This window comes from Ovis canadensis, chromosome 18, assembly GCF_042477335.2.
Source record: "Ovis canadensis isolate MfBH-ARS-UI-01 breed Bighorn chromosome 18, ARS-UI_OviCan_v2, whole genome shotgun sequence".
Taxonomy (NCBI): domain Eukaryota; kingdom Metazoa; phylum Chordata; class Mammalia; order Artiodactyla; family Bovidae; genus Ovis; species Ovis canadensis.
Genome location: NC_091262.1, coordinates 43,164,294 through 43,183,961, shown reverse-complemented (window position 1 = coordinate 43,183,961; position 19,668 = coordinate 43,164,294). Strand labels below are relative to the sequence as shown.

The following is a 19,668-nucleotide window of genomic DNA, read 5'->3' as shown; positions in this document are numbered from 1 at the left end:
ATAGCTTGTGCTTCCTTGCTTCTTCCTCAACCCCTCCTCGCCTCCCTCAGGCCTTGCAAACCTTCTTCCTAACGCAGAGCTCGGAGAGGGTCTTCCATCACTGGTACACTCTTTTACAGCAGGCCTAGAAGTTGCATCTTTTATCATGAGGGCTATTGTGGAAAATGATCTCCAGCATCATCCATGTAGAAGAATATGGGGCGGTGGGTTGTATTGAAGGTTGGGGCCATTTTCAGCCACAGGAGCAGCACTCCTGACCCAGGAGTTCCACTGTCCACACCAGCCCTTCTGGGCCCCGTACCTGTGTCCCAGCCTCCACAGCCCCTGGAGTCCGTCAGGAGGCCACACTGAGCTTTTACTGTGGGAGTCTCCCCTACCCTGGCTGGAGAGTGTGGGGCAGTCTGGTTTGGGCAGCAAGCCTGTACCTGGGGTCACACAGACCTGTCTGGGAAGCTGCTCTGCTCTAGCAACTGAACAGGCAAAAGGTGTTTCAAGTGGAACCTTTGAAATAGACTTGGTTATGAAATGACTTTTTTTCCCCTGTCACATTTTTATTTTTTAACAGCATTATTGAGGTATTATAAATTACATTATTGATATGTACTGTAAATTATGTATCATACAACTGACCCATTTGAGGTACATGATTCAGTGATGTTTAGTAAATGGACAGAGTTGTAGGACCACGACTGCAATCTAGTTCTAGAACATTTCCCATCATCCCCCTAAAGATCCTATTTGCAGTTAATCCCCACCCTCACTGCCAGCCGCCGGCAACCACTGACCTGCTTTCTGTCTCTAGTGAGTCTCTTTTTCTGGTCATTTCATAGAAATGGAATATTACAGCTACAGAGTTCATTTTCTACCGGCAATGAGGGTTTCAGGGGATCTAGCCCAATAATGAGAGGGCAGTGTCTGTAATGACTTCCAGATTCCTGCAGACATTGGAAGTGATGCTGCAAATCCCGTTTAAGGAGACTTCAGGAGACAGGAAATCTATTATCCTTTCACAGCTTGGTTGTGGGTGAGGGGGTCCCTGAGTCCCTTCCTCCACTCACTTTTTTTTTTAATTTGGTAGCGGATTTATAGAGTACCACCCTGTCGCTGAGAACACTGGGACCCTTAGCTATTTGTGCCATCACTGCCTTCTGGTCCTTCTCTGGGAAGCAGGGAGCACTTGGGCATAAATGGGCATGAAAGCCCACTGCTGCTGCTGCTGCTAAGTCAGTTCAGTCGTGTCCGACTCTGTGCGACCCCATAGACGGCAGCCCACCACGCTCCCCCGTCCCTGGGATTCTCCAGGCAAGAACACTGGAGTGGGTTGCCATTTCCTTCTCTAATGCATGAAAGTGAAAAGTGAAAGTAAAGTCGCTCAGTCGTGTCCAACTCCTCGCGACCCCATGGACTGCAGCCCACCAGGCTCCTCCGTCCACAGGATTTTCCAGGCAAGGTACTGGAGTGGGGTGCCAGTGGGTGTATCTCAGTGACGTGCTGGGAAACTCCCTGCCAACTTGTCCTGTCCTTTTGTTCAGTGGAAACTCTAATTTTTGTCTAATTTTTTTACCTCCTCAACTAAAACTTGTTAGTTTTTGTTCTGTTTACAATCTAGAATTCAAGTGAGTTAAAATTATCTTCCACATATATTTCTAGATAAACCAAATATTTCCTCAATTTTTAATATAAAGAAAATGCTCCTTCCACTCCTCACCAAACACACCCCTTTCAGAGTCTGTTTCTAAGCTCTTCATTATTTTTATCAGCTTGTGTTGAATTTTTTAACATTCTTTACATGTCTCTTACTGTTTAGAATTTGGAGATGCATGTGCATGGCATGAGAAAGTTTACAGAACATTTAATTTTTTGCACAGAAATCTCCCAGAATAGAAAATGTCAGTATAGTCTTTGAAATGTAAAAGACAGTAATGCCTCGGCTGAACTTCTTTTCTAGAGATGTTTCCAAAAAGACTCAGCTGGTTCTGGGCAGGTTTAGCTACAGTTTGGGTGGGCAGAATGGACTGAAGCCTCTTGGGTCACACCCAAGTGAGAGACCCTGGTATCCACACCTCCTCCTCCTAAAGGCAGCACAAATGGTCTGGGGGATATGCGCAGAGCATTGATCCTGAGACATGCAGAGTATCCATAATGATGCATCACTTGACTTGCCAACCTTTGATCAGGCCAGCAAGAGCTACACTCCATGAAGAGCAGGCTGTGTGTATTATGAACAGTGTATGAGATGGAGACCAAGGAATTGCTGTGCATTTTTTTTCCAGCATTATCGAGGTGTAGTTGACAAATGAAATTGTAATGTATATATCATATATATGTTCATACATATATATACATGTATGTGTATACACACATTATATATACATATATACATATGTGTGTGCACATGTGTGTGTATGTATATCACATATATATGTATGAATATACATGGATTTGATCCCTGGGTTGGGAAGATCCCTTGGAGGAGGGCATGGCAACCCACTCCAGAATCCCATGGACAGAGGAGCCTGGCAGGCTACAGTCTATAGAGTCGCAAAGAGTTGAACATGACTGAAGTGACTTAACATGAATGCACATATATGTGTGTGTGTATACATATATTGTACACACACACACACATATGCATACATGCTGTGAAACCATTTATTTCCACGATCAGATTAATTAACATACCCATCACCTCACATAGTTAATTTCAGGCATACTTGAAATATTAACTGTAGTCATGGTGCTATATATTAGATCCTCACAGTGAATCCTTCTCTTACAACTGAAAGTTTGTACCCTTTGATCAACTTCTCCCCCATTTCCGCCACCCTCCAGCCCTTGGCAATCACTATTCTGCTGTTTCTGAGTTCAAATTTTTTTTTTCAAATTCTTCATGTAAATGATATTATACAGGATGTGTGTTTCTATGTCTGACTTATTTCACTTAGCATAACATCCTCTACGTTCATCCATGTTGTTGCAAATGGCAAGATTTTCATCTTTTTAAAAGCTGAATAATAATCATCATCAGAAATATAGTATATTGCATATAATCCATATAAATTTAATTATAGATACATATATATTTCATTTTACCTATTTATCAATCAACAAACACTTAGGTTGTTTCTGTGTCTTGACTGTTGTGAGTAATGCTGCAGTAAATATGGGGTGCAGATAGCTCTTTAAGATACCGATTTTGTTTCATTTGGATGTATATGCAGGAGCGGGATTACAAGATCATACTTAGTTCTATTTATAATTTTTTGAGGAGCCTCTGTACTGTTTCCATAGTGGCTGCACCAATTTGCATTCCCACCAACAGTGTGAGACAGCTGTGTGTCTAACACAGGTCTTGGTCCGTCTTATTGCCCATGTAGGCATCTTTAAGAGCTCCTGCTACATCGACGTGCGCTGGTTCCCCTTTGATGTGCAGCAGTGCAAACTGAAGTTTGGGTCCTGGTCTTACGGAGGATGGTCCTTGGATCTGCAAATGCAGGAGGCAGACATCAGCGGCTATATCCCAAATGGAGAATGGGACCTTGTGGGTAAGCCCAGCAAAGATGCAATACTGGCAACCTAGAAGGAAGCTGCTTTATTACTGTGCTGGCTTAAAAAGTTTGGGATTTTCCACTCTGCTTTACAGCATGAGCATTTTTCGAACCCTGCAGCATTCTCCATGATTTACTGAGAGCTCTAGGATTAGACACATACACACACACACACACACACACACACACACACACACACACAACCAATTGGAAAATTCAGTGCTTTCCATGAGGAACTTGCAGTTATGGTAAGGTCAGTGCAAGTATGGGCGTCTGTATATCACTCAGATCTGCTCCATCCCTAAAATCAGGTGGGACAGCATATTGCAGTTGATGAGAACCTGTATTTAATGATTTAAATAGAAAAAGAATAATTATGTTTATAATGGTATTGAGTTTACAATGTATTGGAGAAGGCAATGGCACACCACTCCAGAACTCTTGCCTGGAAAATCCCATGGACAGAGGAGCCTGGTGGGCTGCAGTCCATGGGGTCGCTAAGAGTCAGACACAACTGAGCGAGTTCACTTTCACTTTTCACTTGCATGCATTGTAGAAGGAAATGGCAACCCGCTCCAGTGTTCTTGCCTGGAGAATCCCAGGGACAGGGGAGCCTCATGGGCTGCCATCTATGGGGTCGTATAGAGTCAGACAGGACTGAAGCGACTTAGCAGTTACAGTGTATTATTTATAAACATGGTGTCTTAGTCCATTCCGACTGTTTTAACAGAATGCCATAGACCAGGTGGCTTATAAACAACAGACATTTATTTCTCATAGTTGGGAGACTAAGGGTTCAAGATAATTGGGTTGGCAGACTCAGTGTCTGATGAGGACCTGCTTCCTGATTCATAGACAACTGTCTTCAGGCTGTGTCCTCGCATGGCAAAAGGGACAGGAGATCTCTCTAGGGTTCCTTTTATAAGGGCACTAATCCCATTCTTGAGGCTCCCTCTATAACCTAATCACCACCTAAGGCCCTCACCTCCAAATAACCATCATTATGGAGGTTAGGATTTCAGCATGTGAACTTTAGGGGGACACATTCAGTCAGTAGCATGTGTAATTCAAATACGTAAAAAAATCTGCCGGTTCAGCAGTGAAGCTATGTTGAGAGGGCCACTTTGACACGGTTGCAGAAATAGATACATCTAACACTGTCACAAAGAGTCGGACACGACTGAGTGATTGAACTGAACTGAACACTGCCAAAGCCAGAAGTACTGCCCGAAGACATATTGAACCCATAGACACCCCAAAACCTAGTGGGCACTGCAGCACCCTGCAGAGAGATGACATCCAGCTCCATCAGCCAGAACACAGGCACAAGCACCCCCAGCCAGGAAGGCATAGCAGGACACTAATCCAACCCCATCTATGGGAGCAGACTCCGCAACCAAGAACTATGACCTTGAGAACTTTTTTTTTCTTATAAATCACACTGTTTATTCCCCCTACATATTTCTACCTTCACATTAGCCTTTTGTGGTGCTGTGGTTTTCCACACCTGGAAAAGAGGTGTGCTTTTCCTCTTTGTTTTTCTCTTTAAAAAAAATCATTTTAAGATTTTTTTTTCTTTTTCACCTTTTTTTCTTTTGGTGATGTTTCTGATTTTGTTTTTGATACATTCAACTGCTTTTTTAAATAATTCTTTACCAGCTGTAGCTGTTCCTGAATATATATAAACCTTTCTCACATACAACCATTTATCTTTGCTTTTCTATTTTTTCTCTTCTCTCTCTCTTTTTAACCCTCTTTTCCACCCCTTCCTTTTTTCTTTTCACTCCCTTCTCCTCTTTTTGTCATTTTTTCTCTTTTTTTCTTCTCCCTTTTTTCCTACACACTTTCTTTTTTCACCAAGTAAGTTAAATAGTTGAGCTCTCTTTGCTATATTCCTCAGTTGGTACTCTGCTCAAGCCCGGTTTTCCAGATTGAGCATTAGTTAGCTCTGCTTCTAATTGGTCAGCATCACTTTTGGTTTCCCCTGCTCACCAAGTCAATCTCCTGTACTCTTCTTTAGAATACTTTGGTTATAACTATTTGTGTGGAAGTGTGTGTATATGTCCCAATATTTCTGTAATTACCTACCTGATCTGCTTGATCTCCTCCCACTAGAACATAGGCACAAGTCACCCCTAACAAGAAGTCAACACAAATTACTCAATCAGCTTTTTCCTCAAAGGGCAAAAACCAAAAGGAAGAAGGAATACAACTCTAAAACCTGAGAAAAGGAGACCTCAAGTGGAGCAAGTTAGGAAAAAAAAAAAAGGAAAGACAAAGAAATACAGCACAAATGAAAGAACAAGGTAGAAACTCACAGGGCCAAATCAGTGAAGAGGAAATAAGCAGTCTGCCTGAAAGAGAATTCAGAATAATGATAGTAAAGATGCTCCAAAAACTTGAAAATAGAATGCAGAAAATGCAAGATACAATGAACACAGTCGACTGAAGTGAACTGAACTGAATACAATCACTGAAGACATAGAAGAAATTAAGAATAAGCAAATAGAGATGAATACCACAATTACTGAAATTAAAAATACTCCAGAAGGAACCAGTAGCAGGATAACTGAGGCAGAAGAATGAATAAGTGAGCTGGAAGATAGAATGGTGGAAATAACTGCTGAAGAGCAGTAAAGGAAAAAGAATTAAAAGAATTGAGGAGAGCCTCAGAGACCTTTGGGACAATATTAAATGCACCACCATTTGAGTTATAGGGGTCCCAGAGGAATAAAAAGAAGAAAAGACAGGCACTGAGAACATTTTTGAAGAAATTATAGTTGAAAACTTCCCCAACATGGAAAAGAAAATAGTCAAGTCCAGCAAGTGCAGAGAGTCCCTTATAGGATAATCCCAAAGAGAAGCACATCAAGACACATATCAATCAAGCTACCAGAGATTAAGCACAAAGAAAGAACATTAAAAACAGCAAGGGAAAGGCAACAAGTAACACACAAGGGAAAACCCATAGGATTAACAGTGGATCTTTCAGCAGAAACTCTGCAGGCCAGAAGGGAATGGCAGGATATATTTAAGGTACTGAAAAAAAAAAATCTACAGCTAATATTGCTATACCTGGCAAAAATCTCATTCAAAATTGGTGAATAAATCAAAAGCTTTACAGACAAGCAAAAGTTAAGAGAATTTAGCACCACCAAACCAGCCTTACAACAAATACTAAAAGGACTTACATAGCCAGTAAACACAAGAGAAAGGAAAAAACTTCAAAAACAAACCCCAAATGATTAGGATAATGCCAATAAGAATATGCTGTTTAGTCACTCAGTTGCATCTGACTCTTTGTGATCCCATGGACTACAGGCTCCTCTGTCCATGGAATTTCCCAGGCAAGAATCCTGGAGTGGGTTGCCATTTCCTTCTCCACAATAGAAATAGATAGATCAATAATTACCTTAAATGTAAATGGATTAAATGCACCAGCCAAAAGATACAGACTGACTGAATGGATACAAAAGCAAGACCCATATATATATGCTGCCTACAAGGGACCCACTTCAGACCTTGAGACACATACAGACTGAAAGTAAAAGGATGGGAAAAGATATTCCATATGAATGGAAATCAAAAGAAATCCAGAGTGGCAATCGTTATTTCGTACAAAATAGACTTTAAAATAAAGAATATTATGAGATAAAGAAGGACACTACGTAATGATCAAGGAATCAATCCAAGAAGACGTTACGAATGTAAATATTTTTGCACCCAACATAGGAGCACCTCAGTACATAAGGCAAACCCTAACAGGTATAAGAGGGGAAATTGAGAGTAACACAATAGTAGTAGGGGACTTTAACACCCTCTCTTACACCAATGGACAGATCATCAAAAGGGAATCAATGTTTGGGAACGCATGTAAGAATTAAAGATTTTAAAATTAAAAAAAAAATAAGGAAACACAAACCTTAAATGAAACATTTAGACCAAATGGACCTAATCGATATCTTCGGGGCTTTCCATCAAAATCAAGGAAGAATATGCTTTCTTCTCAAGTGCTCATAGACCATTCTCCAGGATAGACCACATCTTGGGCGACGCCTCAGTAAATTTAAGAAAATTGAAATCATATCAAGCATTTTTTCTGACAACAATGCTATGAGACTAGATAGCAACTGCAGGGGGGGAAAACTGCAAAAAAGCACTAACTCATGGAGATTAAATAATACATTCAGTTCAGTTCAGTTCAGTCGCTCAGTTGTGTCCAACTCTTTCAGTTCAGTTCAGTCACTCAGTCATGTCCGACTCTTTGCGACCCCATGAATTGCAGCATGCCAGGCCTCCCTGTCCATCACCAACTCCCGGAGTTCACTCAAACTCACGCCCATCGAGTCCGTGATGCCATCCAGCCATCTCATGCTCGGTCGTCCCCTTCTCCTCCTGCCCCCAACCCCTCCCAGCATCAGAGTCTTTTCCAATGAGTCAACTCTTCGCGTGAGGTGGCCAAAGTACTGGAGCTTCAGCTTTAGCATCATTCCTTCCGAAGAAATCCCAGGGTTGATCTCTTTCAGAATGGACTGGTTGGATCTCCTTGCAGTCCAAGGAACTCTCAAGAGTCTTCTCCAACACCACAGTTCAAAACCATCAATTCTTCGACGTTCAGCTTTCTTCATAGTCCAACTCTCACATCCATACGTGACCACTGGAAAAACCATAGCCTTGACTAGACAGACCTTTGTTGGCAAAGTAATGTCTCTGCTTTTCAATCTGCTATCTAGGTTGGTCATAACTTTTCTTCCAAGGAGTAAGCATCTTTTAATTTCATGGCTGCAGTCACCATCTGCAGTGATTTTGGAGCCCCCCAAAATAAAATCTGACACTGTTTCTACTGTTTCCCCATCTATTTCCCATGAAGTGATGGGGCTAGATGCCATGATCTTCATTTTCTGAATGTTGAGCTTTAAGCCAACTTTTTCACTCTCCTCTTTCTTTTATAATACATTACTAAATAACAAAGAGGTTACTGAAAAAAGAAGAAGGGAAATCAAAAGATTCCTAGAAACTAATGACAATGAAAACATGATGGGATTTAGCAAAAGCAGTTCTAAGAAGGAAGTTTATAGCAATACAGTCCTACCTCAAGAAACAAGAAAGGCATCAAATAGACAACCTAACTCTACATCTAAAGGAGCTGGAAAAAGAAGAACAAAAAAAACCCAAAGTCAACAGAGGGAAAGAAATCATAAAGATCAGAGCAGAAATAAATGACAAAGAAATGTAGGAAACATAGCAAAGATTAATAAAACTAAAAGCTGGTTCTTTGAGATGATAAATAAAATTGACAAACCACTAGCCAGACTCATCAAGAAAAAAGGGAGAAAAATAAAATAAAACAAAATTAAAAATGGAAAAGAAGTGTTTACAACAGGTGACATAGAAACACAAAGGATCATAAGAGAATATTATGAGCAACTACATAAAATGGACAACATAGAGGAAATGGACAGATTCTTAGAAAACTTCAGCTTCCCAAGACTGAACCAAGAAGAAATAGATATTATGAAGAAGCCAGTTACAAATGCTGAAATCGAAACTGTGATCAAATCTCCCCCCAAAAACTAAATCCCAGGGCAAGATGGTTTGATAGGAAAATTTTGTCAAACATTCAGAGAGAGCTAATAACTAGTTTTCTGAAACTCTTCCAAAAAATTGCAGAGGAAGGAACATTTCCAAACTCATTCTATGAGGCCACAATCACCCTGATACCAAAACCAGACAAAGACAACACAAAAAAAGAAAATTACAGACCAGTATTACTGATGAACATAGATGCAAAAATCCTCAACAAAATTCTAGCAAACAGAATTCAACAACACATTAAAAAGCTGATGCACCATGATCAAGTCAGGTTTATTCCAGGGATGCAAGGATTCTTCAATATACACAAATGAATCAATGTGATATACTGTATTAACAAGTTGAAAGATAAAAAACCATGTGATCATTCAATAGATGCATAATAAGCCTTCAATAATATTCAGCATCCATTTATGATTAAAAACACTTCAAAACATGGACATAGAAGGAACCTACCTCAACATGGTAAAGGCCATATATGATAAGCCCACAACAAACATTATTCTCAGTGGTGAAAAACTAAAAGCATTCCCTCTAAGATCAGGAACAAGAGAAGAATGTCCACTCTCACCACTGTTAATCAACATAGTTTTCAAAGTCCTTGCTATGAGAATCAGAGAAGAAAAATGAAAAGAATCCACATTGGAAAAGAAGAAGTAAAACTCTCACTGTTTGCAGATGACATGATGCTATACATAGAAAATCCAAAAGAAACTATTAGAATATTACTAGAGCTAATCAGTGAATTCACCAAAGTCACAAGATACATGGTCAATACACAGAAATCACTACATTCCTGTATACTAACAATGAAGAATCCAAAAGAGAAATTAAGGAATCAATTCCATTCACCATTGCAACCAAAAGAATAAAATATCTGTGAATAAACCTACCTATATGCAGAGTACATCATGAGAAATGCTGGGCTGGAAGAAGCACAGGCTGGAATCAAGATTGCCAGGAGAAATATCAATAACCTCAGATATGCAGATGACACCACCCTTATGGCAGAAAGTGAAGAGGAACTCAAAAGCCTCTTGATGAAGGTGAAAGAGGAGAATGAAAAAATTGGCTTAAAGCTCAACATTCAGAAAACGAAGATCATGGCATCTGGTCCCATCACTTCATGGGAAATAGATGGGGAAACAGTGGAAACAGTGTCAGACTATATTTTGGGGCTCCAAAATCACTGCAGATGGTGATTGTAGCCATGAAATTAAAAGACGCTTACTCCTTGGAAGAAAACAAAAGCAGATTGAAAAGCAGAGACATTACTTTGCCAACAAAGGTCCATCTAGTCAAGGCTATGATTTTTCCAGTGGTCATGTATGGATGTGAGAGTTGGACTGTGAAGAAAGCTGAGTGCCAAAGAATTGATGGTTTTGAACTGTGGTGTTGGAGAAGACTCTTGAGAGTCCCTTGGACTGCAAGGAGATCCAACCAGTCCATTCTAAAGGAGATCAGTCCTGGGTGTTCTTTGGAAGGAATGATGCTAAAGCTGACACTCCAGTACTTTGGCCACCTCATGCGAAGAGTTGACTCATTGGAAAAGACTATGATGCTGGGAAGGATTGGAGGCAGGAGTAGAAGGGGACGACAGAGGATGAGATGGCTGGATGGCATCACCGACTCGATGGGCGTGAGTTTGGGTGAACTCCGGGAGATGGTGATGGACAGGGAGGCCTGGCGTGCTGCAATTCATGGGGTTGCAAAGAGTCAGACATGACTGAGTGACTGAACTGAACTGAACTGAAGGAAACATAGAACTGTATATGGAAAACTATAAGACACAGATGAAATAAATCAAAGACAACATAAACAGATGGAGAGATAGTCCATGTTCCTAGGTAGGAAGAATCAATACTGTGAAAATGACAATACTACTAAATACAATATATAGATTCAGTGTGATCCCTATCAGATTACTAATGGCATTTTTCACAGAACTAGAACCAAAAATTTCACAATTCATATGGAAACACAGGACCCTAAATAGCCAAAGCAGTCTTGAGAAAGAAGAATGGAGCTGGAGAAATCAACTTTCCTGACTTCAGATTATACTACAAAGCTACAGTCATAAAGACAGTTTGGCACAAAACAGAAATATAGACCAATAGAACAAGATAGGGAGCCCAGAGATAAATCCACCCACCTATGGGCAACTTATTTTTTAAAAAGGAGGCAAGAATATACAGTGGAGCAAAGATAGCCTCTTCAGTAAGTGTTGCTGGGAAAATTGGACAGCTACTCATAAGAGAATGAAATTAGAACACTTCCTAATGCCATACACAAAGATAAGCTCAAAATGGATCAAAGACCTAAATGTAAGACCAGAAGTTTAGCTATAAAACTCTTAGAAGAAAACATAGGCAGAACACTCGATGCCATAAATCAAAGGAAGATCTTCTATAACCCACCTCCTAGATTAGTGGAAATAAAAATGAACAAGTGGGACTAAATTAAACTTAAAAACTTTTGCACAGCAAATGAAACTACAAACAAGGTGAAAAGACAACCCTCAGAATGGGAGAATGTAATAGCAAAGAAACAACTGACAAAGGATTAATTCCCAAAATATATAAGCAGCTCATACAACTCAATATCAGAAAAACAAACAACCCAATCAAAAAGTGGGGAAAAGACCTAAATAGACATTTCTCCAAAGAAGACATACAGATGGCTAACACATGAAAGGATGCTCAACATCGCTCATTATTAGAGAAATGCAAATCAAAGCTACAATGAGATACCACATCACACCAGTCAAAATGGCCATCATCAAAAAGTCTACAAACAATAAATGCTGGAGAGGGCATGAAGAAAGGCAACCCTCTTGCATTGCTGGTAGGAATGTAAATTGATACAGCCACTATGAAAGACAGTATGGAGATTCTTTAAAAAACTAGGAATAAAATCACCATATGACCCAGCAATCCCACTTCTAGACATATACCCTGAGGAAACCAAAATTGAAAAAGACACATGTACCCCAGTGTGCATTGCAGCACTGTTTACAATAGATAGAACATGGAAGCAACCTAGATGTCCATTGACAAATAAATGAATCAAGAAGCTATGGTACATATATACAGTGGAGTACTGCTGCTAAGTCGATTCAGTCGTGTCTGACTCTATGCGACCCCATAGACGGCAGCCCACAAGGCTCCCCCGTCCCTGGGATTCTCCAGGCAAGAACACTGGAGTGGGTTGCCCTTTCCTTCTCCAATGCATGAAAGTGAAAAGTGAAAGTGAAGTCGCTCAGTCATGTCTGACTCTTAGTGACCCCATGACCTGCAGCCCACCAAGCTCCTCTGTCCATGGAATTTTCCAGGCAAGAGTACTGGAGTGGGGTGCCATTGCCTTCTCCTCAGTGGAGTACTACTCAGCTGTAAAAAGGAACACATTTGAGTCAGTTCTAATGAGGTGGCTGAATCTAGAGCCTCTTATACACAGTGATGTTAAGTCAGAAAGAGAAATATAAATATCATATACTTACACATATATATGGAATCTAGAAAGATGGCACTGATGAATTAATTTTAAGGGCAGCAATGGAGAAACAGACATAGAGAACAGACCTATGTGGGGTGGAGAGGAGGAAGAGGGTGAGATGTATGGAGAGAGTAACATGGAAACTTACAATACCATATGTAAAATAGATAGCCATTGGGAATTTGCTACATGACTCAGGGAACTCAAACAAGGGCTCTGTGACAATCTAGAAGGGTAGGATGGGGAGGGGGAAAGGAGGGAAGTTACGGAGGGAGGGGACATGGGTGTACCTATGGTTGATTATTGTTGATGTTTGACAAAACAAAATTCTGTAAAGCAATTATCCTTCAGTTAAAAAATAAAAAGATTATATAATCTGCAGTCAGAAAAAAATCTGCCAGTTTGTTCAAATATCACTAAGGTACCCTTAAATATATATTAAAACTAAAGCATTTATTCAAAGAGCCAGTTTTATGCACTTAGCAAATTCCATGCCTCTCTGTGTGCGTTATAACCCCTTAAAACCAAAAAGATCCCCTTATTTCAACGGTGGTTCCTTCCTCTCCCCACCCCACCCCCCGGAAATGAAGGGATCTTGGGCAAGCGGAGTGAGAAGTTCTATGAGTGCTGCAAAGAACCTTACCCAGACGTGACCTTCACAGTCACCATCCGCCGCAGGACTCTCTACTATGGCCTCAACCTGCTCATCCCCTGTGTGCTCATCTCTGCCCTAGCCCTCCTCGTTTTCTTACTCCCTGCAGACTCTGGAGAGAAAATCTCCCTGGGTGAGTACTGGGTCTAAGCTGGGATGGGAGGGGCCTGCTTTGAGGGTGGCAGTCAGGGGCCCAGTGCAGAGATATCCAGGGTCTGCTCAGTACATCCCAGCCCACGGTGACTCCCTGATACCACAGCCCCCTGTGCAGGGTGGCCGGGCCCTCCTGAGATTCCACAAGCTCCTCTGATCCTGCGGAAAGGATGGGGATGCCAACGGAAGGACCATTTCTTCCCTGAGGGGCCTGTGCCTTCTCCCCTCCTGACACCCCTCCCCGCCCCTTGGTGGCAGCCAGCTGGGTTATGTTGTGGACAGAACACCATTAAGTTTAATATAGTATCAGCTTGCACTTCTATATTGTCACACACAATGTAATTCCTTACCATCCTCCAATAGGAAGATAAGAAAACTATGATTTAGATTGGTGAAATGAGTTCCTCAACATCTCAAAGAGTTACTAAAGATTGTGTTTGATACACATAGAAATCATTCTCAAACCCATAACTTCTGACTACAAGTGTCTGACTACTGTAGTCGACTTTCTGACTGCAAAGCTCAACCAAAAAGTGAAATTATGTTTTATTTGGTGGACTTTCTAAGGACTTCAGGCTCGGGATGTAGCATCCCAGATAGCTCTGAGGGACTGCTCCAAAGAGGTAAGGAAGAAACTGGGATATATATATATAGGAGTTTTGCCACAGACAGAGTAGTCAAAACATCAAAAGATTACTATTTAAAAATCAGACTTCTCAAGTTAATAAATTTAGTGCTTTCCTATGCTTGGGAAGATGCAAAGAGTCTGGGTTCACTGAAATCATTCCTGTGATGTATACCTCAGCTCTCTGAGGCCAGTATCCTGTGTTTTCTCATCCTAAGTGCCCTCAGGGTGCACCGTCTGGGAGTCTGCAATGTGATGGCTTGATGGCTGCAACATCTATTGTTTATTGATATAGCAGGTGATATTTTTATTCATAGGGCTCAGCTTGGGCACATAAATGACTTATCCAAGGTCGCACAGCTAGTAAGTTAGCAAAGCCAAGAGCAGAAGCCATGTCTTCCAGCTGTATCTCTTGTTTTTCCTGCTGCTGGGAAGTTACCTCTAGATACTAATGTATTCATAATAAAAGAGATATGTGTGCTGAAGTCAACGATTTATTTTGAGGTGTTCTAAGCTCTGGCTTCTAAGTTTGTCTCCCCAGGGATTTCTCTGGAATTCTGGTAAATAACAAACAGTCCTCAGAAAAATGCCCATTCCTGTGAATATAGAAAACCAGGCATTCCCTTTGGTGTTGGGAATGTTACGTCTACCACCCTCATACCTCCTTTGAATCTCAGGTTGCCTGGAGTTCAGGCCTTACGTTCTTTTCTGTCTCAGGGATCCGTGTGTGTCTCTGTTTCAGGGATCACAGTTTTACTCTCCCTCACCGTCTTCATGCTGCTGGTAGCTGAGATCATGCCTGCGACCTCTGACTCAGTGCCCTTAATAGGTAAGCGAGCAGCTCCTCTAAAGACCTGGGCTTAGACAGTGCCTGGGATTTCCCAGCATAGGCAGAGAGCAGAAACGTGTCCTCCAGGACCCGAGAGAGCTGCACACTGCCCCTTTCTGCTGTGAGGGGATGACTTGCTTTAATTACTCAGAGTTGACTCCTGGCCTCTGCTTACCTGGGCACACAGAAGGGGACAGGGAATCCAGCTTTGTGGTTTGGCCTTAAGATGCAGAAATGCCCCCTTTCCTCCCACAATGCACCTCTCCACACACTTGTTATGGAGCCAGGGATTTTTACCATCAGAGATTCATTATTTTAGCTTGAGTCACTGTTTTTCCACAAATTCATTGTCACACTTTAACTCTTAGCTGTTGTTTCCCGAGATAACTTGACATCTCTGTAGAAAGTTAAAGCTTGTGAGCGAAGGTGAACAGGACAAATATATTTTGGCCCAGTGTTGAGCTACACCCCACAGGCCTGCCAGCCCTGTACCTGCCCAGACTTTAGACAGAAGAAAGAGCCCAGAGACACCGATGGTTTGATAGATGGGAGATCTTACATGTCTGAAGCAAAAGGGTCATGGAGTGACACCCCACCGGTTACCTAAGAGAATTGACGTCAGATTGGCCCATTGGTTACCAGGGAAACCAGCTAAGGGGCACAGCCCTCTTAGCCCCTTGGGCTGAGTACCTTCAAGGTGCAGAGGTCTTCCCTTTGTTAAATTATGAATCAGGAGCCATTCTAATCTAAAGATTTAAACAATCACTAGCTGGCTGTAGGGGAAACGTCTGTAGGTATTTATTGATCAGCTCTGTGATTAGGGAGACAGTCAGTCATGTGAGTGTGATGTAGGTTAAGCAGGGACTGGTCCAGCAAAGGGGATGTAGAGAGAGCAAACAAATGACACACAAAGGCAGGTGTAAGGATGATCTTCCGCCCAGGGAGAGAGAACAGACCCAGGAGGCAGCATCACCTGTTGCTATGCACTCCCTGGACTGGACTGAACTGGAATAAACAGGAACATGCAGAGCAGGGGTGCTCAGTGGCCCAGAGAGGACCCAATGCCCTGGCTACTGCGGTCAAGGTTCAGTTCCTGGTCAGGGAGCCACACCCCCAAGCCAGTTGTGAGGACAGGAAGCAAACATTGTGCCAGTAGATATTAGGTTTGATGAGAGTCCCTACTCCCACTTGACGGTGGAGGTCAGAAAGAGGAAAGCAGTTTATGCAGTGGCAGTCCTGTGTGGCTAACCAGAGGTAAGTAGGAACAGGTGTCCTTATGTGATACCCTCAGGCTTCACTTCACAAATTCAGAAGCCAAGGCCCTTCTTCTTGGAGCTTCCTGGATGTATAATATTTGACCAGAGAGCCTATAGGTATAAAGAGCCTCTGTGGGTGTCATGTTTTTCTCAGAACCATCATGGAAACAAGGATACTTCAACCTGCCATCTGACCCCATCCTTTCACTTTTAGTAGAGACCTGCAGCAGAAACTACCCTTAACCAGGCAGTCAGCAGGCCCCGATGTCTGATGAACCCACAGGCCCGGCAGGTGCCTAGCCCATGTCTAGAAGAATGGAATGGCCTTCTGGAAGGCTTTCTAGAAGAAGGACAGCTGTTGGCCTTTGACCTCTGTTGTCAAGAGTTCAGCTGTGGGATCCAGTCCCCCTGGATCTCTGTAGGTCACTGTATGAGTCTGCTAAAGGCTGCCACAATAATAGTCCACAGACTGGGTGGCTTACACAGGAGAAATTTATTTGTTCCTAGTTTTGGAGGCTGTGAGTCCAAGATCAAAGGGCCAGCAGGGTTGGTCTCCCTCCTTGTCTTGTAGACAGGTACCCTCTGCTGTTCCCCGACATGGTCTTTCCTCTGTGTCTTCTCATCTCTGTGTCCCTTTGAGTTCCCAAATTTCCCCTTTTTATAAGGACACCAGCCAGTTTGGACCAGGTGCCACATTAACAATCTCACTTTAATTAATCTCCTCTTTGAAGGCCCTCTCTTCAAACACAGTCACATTCTAAGGTACTTGTTGTTTAGAACTTCAACGTACAAATTTTAGGGGTACACAGTATGCAGCCCATAACAGTCATGGTTTGGTCCCCCTTCTCTCCCCTTCCCAGAGGTCCCTGATGCTGATGTCAAGTCTCAGATGTTGTTCTCCAGTAGCTCCTTGTATGTTCCTCTTGGTCTCCATCGGAAAGCAATGAGTTCCTGTCTGCCTGGAGGGTAGGAGGTGTTTTTAACCAAGTGTATGGCCACATATTTAGCCTTGTACAAAGGATGTCTGTTTAAGAGCTCAGCCTCTTGGTGGGTAGCCACAATGAAGGTTTATCTATTTATTTATATTTATGTTAGCATAATTTATTGTTTTACTTGTTTAAGGAGGCATTGATCATACATATTTTTGTTTCATTATTTTTAATACTCTTGTACTTGAATCCATGCTTCCAATCCCTTTTTTATTTTTTGAAGTATAATTGATTTACAGTATCTTGTTGGTTTCAGGCATACAGCATAGTGGTTCAGTTTTATATATATATTCTTTTATATTTTTTTTCAGATTATTTTCCCTTATAGGTTATTACAAAATGTTGAGTCGAGTTTCCTGTGCTATACAGTAGGTCCTTACTGGTTTATCTATTTTATATATAGTAGTATATGTGTTAATCCCAAAATTGCTCCTCCACACTGAAGGTTTAATAATCATAGTTGACAGTTAAAGAATGCCCACCTGTGCCAACTTTTTCCTATACCCTTGGTCCATAAAATTGTTAATCTCTGCACCAACCCTGCAGAGAAGGCATTTCTGTCCCTGTTATACAGTAGAGAATCTGAGGCTCAGAGAGGCTGAGTGACCATTTAGGCTCACAGATGATAGCCAGTGTACCAGGAGGGAGCTCCATGCTGCTTCTCACCTGGGCCAAGGTAGAGAAATGCATCCTTACCCATCAAAGCTGAAGCTGATGTTCTCAGCCTGAAAGGACGCTGTAGCTGACCTCTTCCTCAGACTGGCCAGCTGGCACTCCCCACCCCTATGGCTCTCGGTTGATGGAGCCAGAGCCTACTGTAAGTAGAGTCATTTTCCAGGCCTGAAAAGGCAGCTGGGTGGCACCCGATCTGCCCTTGCTAGACCTCTGCAGCCTGCCCACGGTCTGCAGTCATAACTGTCGTGACCACCTCCTCTGTGTCCCAGTGGTTTCAGTTCTGACAATGATGCTTCCTTATTAGACAACCTTATCACCATCCTGTGAGGTGCACTTACCTTTCACCAAAGGACGAAGCAGTCAGGGTTCCTCAAAGTTCAGTTAGCTGGTGAGGCTGCTCACCAGGACTGGAGGAGGCAGGTCTGTATGCTGTGGGCTAGCCTCTGTGGCTGTGGGCTGCAGGCCTAGAAGAGGTCACACTCTGCTCTTGAGCCTCACTCCCCAGCCCCTGGTCAGGATGCCACTGTCTGGGTTCCCTGCACCATGCTATGGTAACACCCCTGCATCTGCGCTCTCTGCAGCCCAGTACTTCGCCAGCACCATGATCATCGTGGGCCTCTCTGTGGTCGTCACGGTGATCGTGCTACAGTACCACCACCACGACCCTGATGGTGGCAAGATGCCTAAGTGGGTGAGTTCCTCCCCAGCAATTCCACCAGAAGAGGGGTCAGGGTGCTTTCCCCAGAAGGGGCTCCAAGGATGACATCTATTTTTTAAAAAATAGATCCCAAAAAACTTGGATTCCGAAACAAAAAGCTGCAGTTCCTCACATGTCTGCATCTCTCTGCATCCAGGGGAGTAGGGTGAGTGCTGTCAGGGTCCCACAGGGCTGTCCTTACAATCTGACATCCCAGAAATGGACTAAGGCCACCGCTCTGCACCTTTCACTGAACAGTGTTTCTAAACCTCCTTTCTGCACATAGTGTTAGAAGCAACACAGAAGATGACCATACAGCTACTGGTTGGAGCTTCAAAACAGAATGAGGAGTGAAAAGAGTAAGAAACAGTGAGCAGTGTACACATATACGTTCAGTTGTCGACAAAATAATCAATAAACAATAGGAATAGAAAGGAATTTTATCAAACTGAGGGCTAGCCTGGAAACTAGCTTCCCAGATGACTCTGAGAAACTGCTCTGGAGAAGCAGGGTTTTCAGCACAGTTTCATATCTTGTAAGAACAAAGAACATTAAACAAGTTGGGGTTACATTTCTTCTTCAAGGTAAAAAAAAAAAAAAGAAAACAAAAAAACAGATCAGCTTGTACACATTGATTCAGCATGGCCTTGGTGCCTGAGGAGGGAGTCTTATCATCAGAGGGTTAGCACTGACATCCCAGGAAGAGAGGCATTTAATCTTTTATTTTTATCATGGACATACTTTACTTTGAGTCAGTGTGCCTTTTCCTTTAATAATTAAAGCAGATGTACAATGTATGTTTGATAGGCCGTAGGCTATTTTGAAAAGTGAAATCGCTCAGTTGTGTCCGACTCTTTGCAACCCCATGGACTGTAGCCTATCAGGCTCCTCCGTCCATGGGATTTTCCAGGCAAGAATACTGGAGTGGGTTGCCATTTCCTTCTCCAGGAGATCTTCCCGACCCAGGGATTGAAGCCGGGTCTCCCGCCTTGTAGGCAGGCGCTTTACTGTCTGAGCCACCAGGGAAGTCCAATATCTCTTTGAGCCCCTTTTTTGGGGGCTGGGGGGGCAAGAATACTGGAGTGGGTTGCCATTCCCTTCTCCAGGAGATCTTCCCAACCCAGGGATTGAACCCAGGTCTCCCACACTGTAGGCAGATG

General features: G+C 42.5%; 1 protein-coding gene across 3 annotated transcripts in view; it reads left to right on the top strand.

Moving 5' to 3' along the window:
- LOC138423781 (neuronal acetylcholine receptor subunit alpha-7) overlaps positions 1–19,668 on the top strand; it is a 160,624-nt gene that overhangs the window by 134,595 nt on the left and 6,361 nt on the right. For all 3 annotated transcript variants that reach the window (XM_069560075.1, XM_069560077.1, XM_069560076.1), the window contains 4 exons: positions 3,378–3,545; positions 13,223–13,417; positions 14,805–14,891; positions 18,393–18,502. In XM_069560075.1, the coding sequence (XP_069416176.1) occupies positions 3,378–3,545; positions 13,223–13,417; positions 14,805–14,891; positions 18,393–18,502 (560 nt within the window). The remainder of the gene's footprint in view (positions 1–3,377; positions 3,546–13,222; positions 13,418–14,804; positions 14,892–18,392; positions 18,503–19,668) is intronic.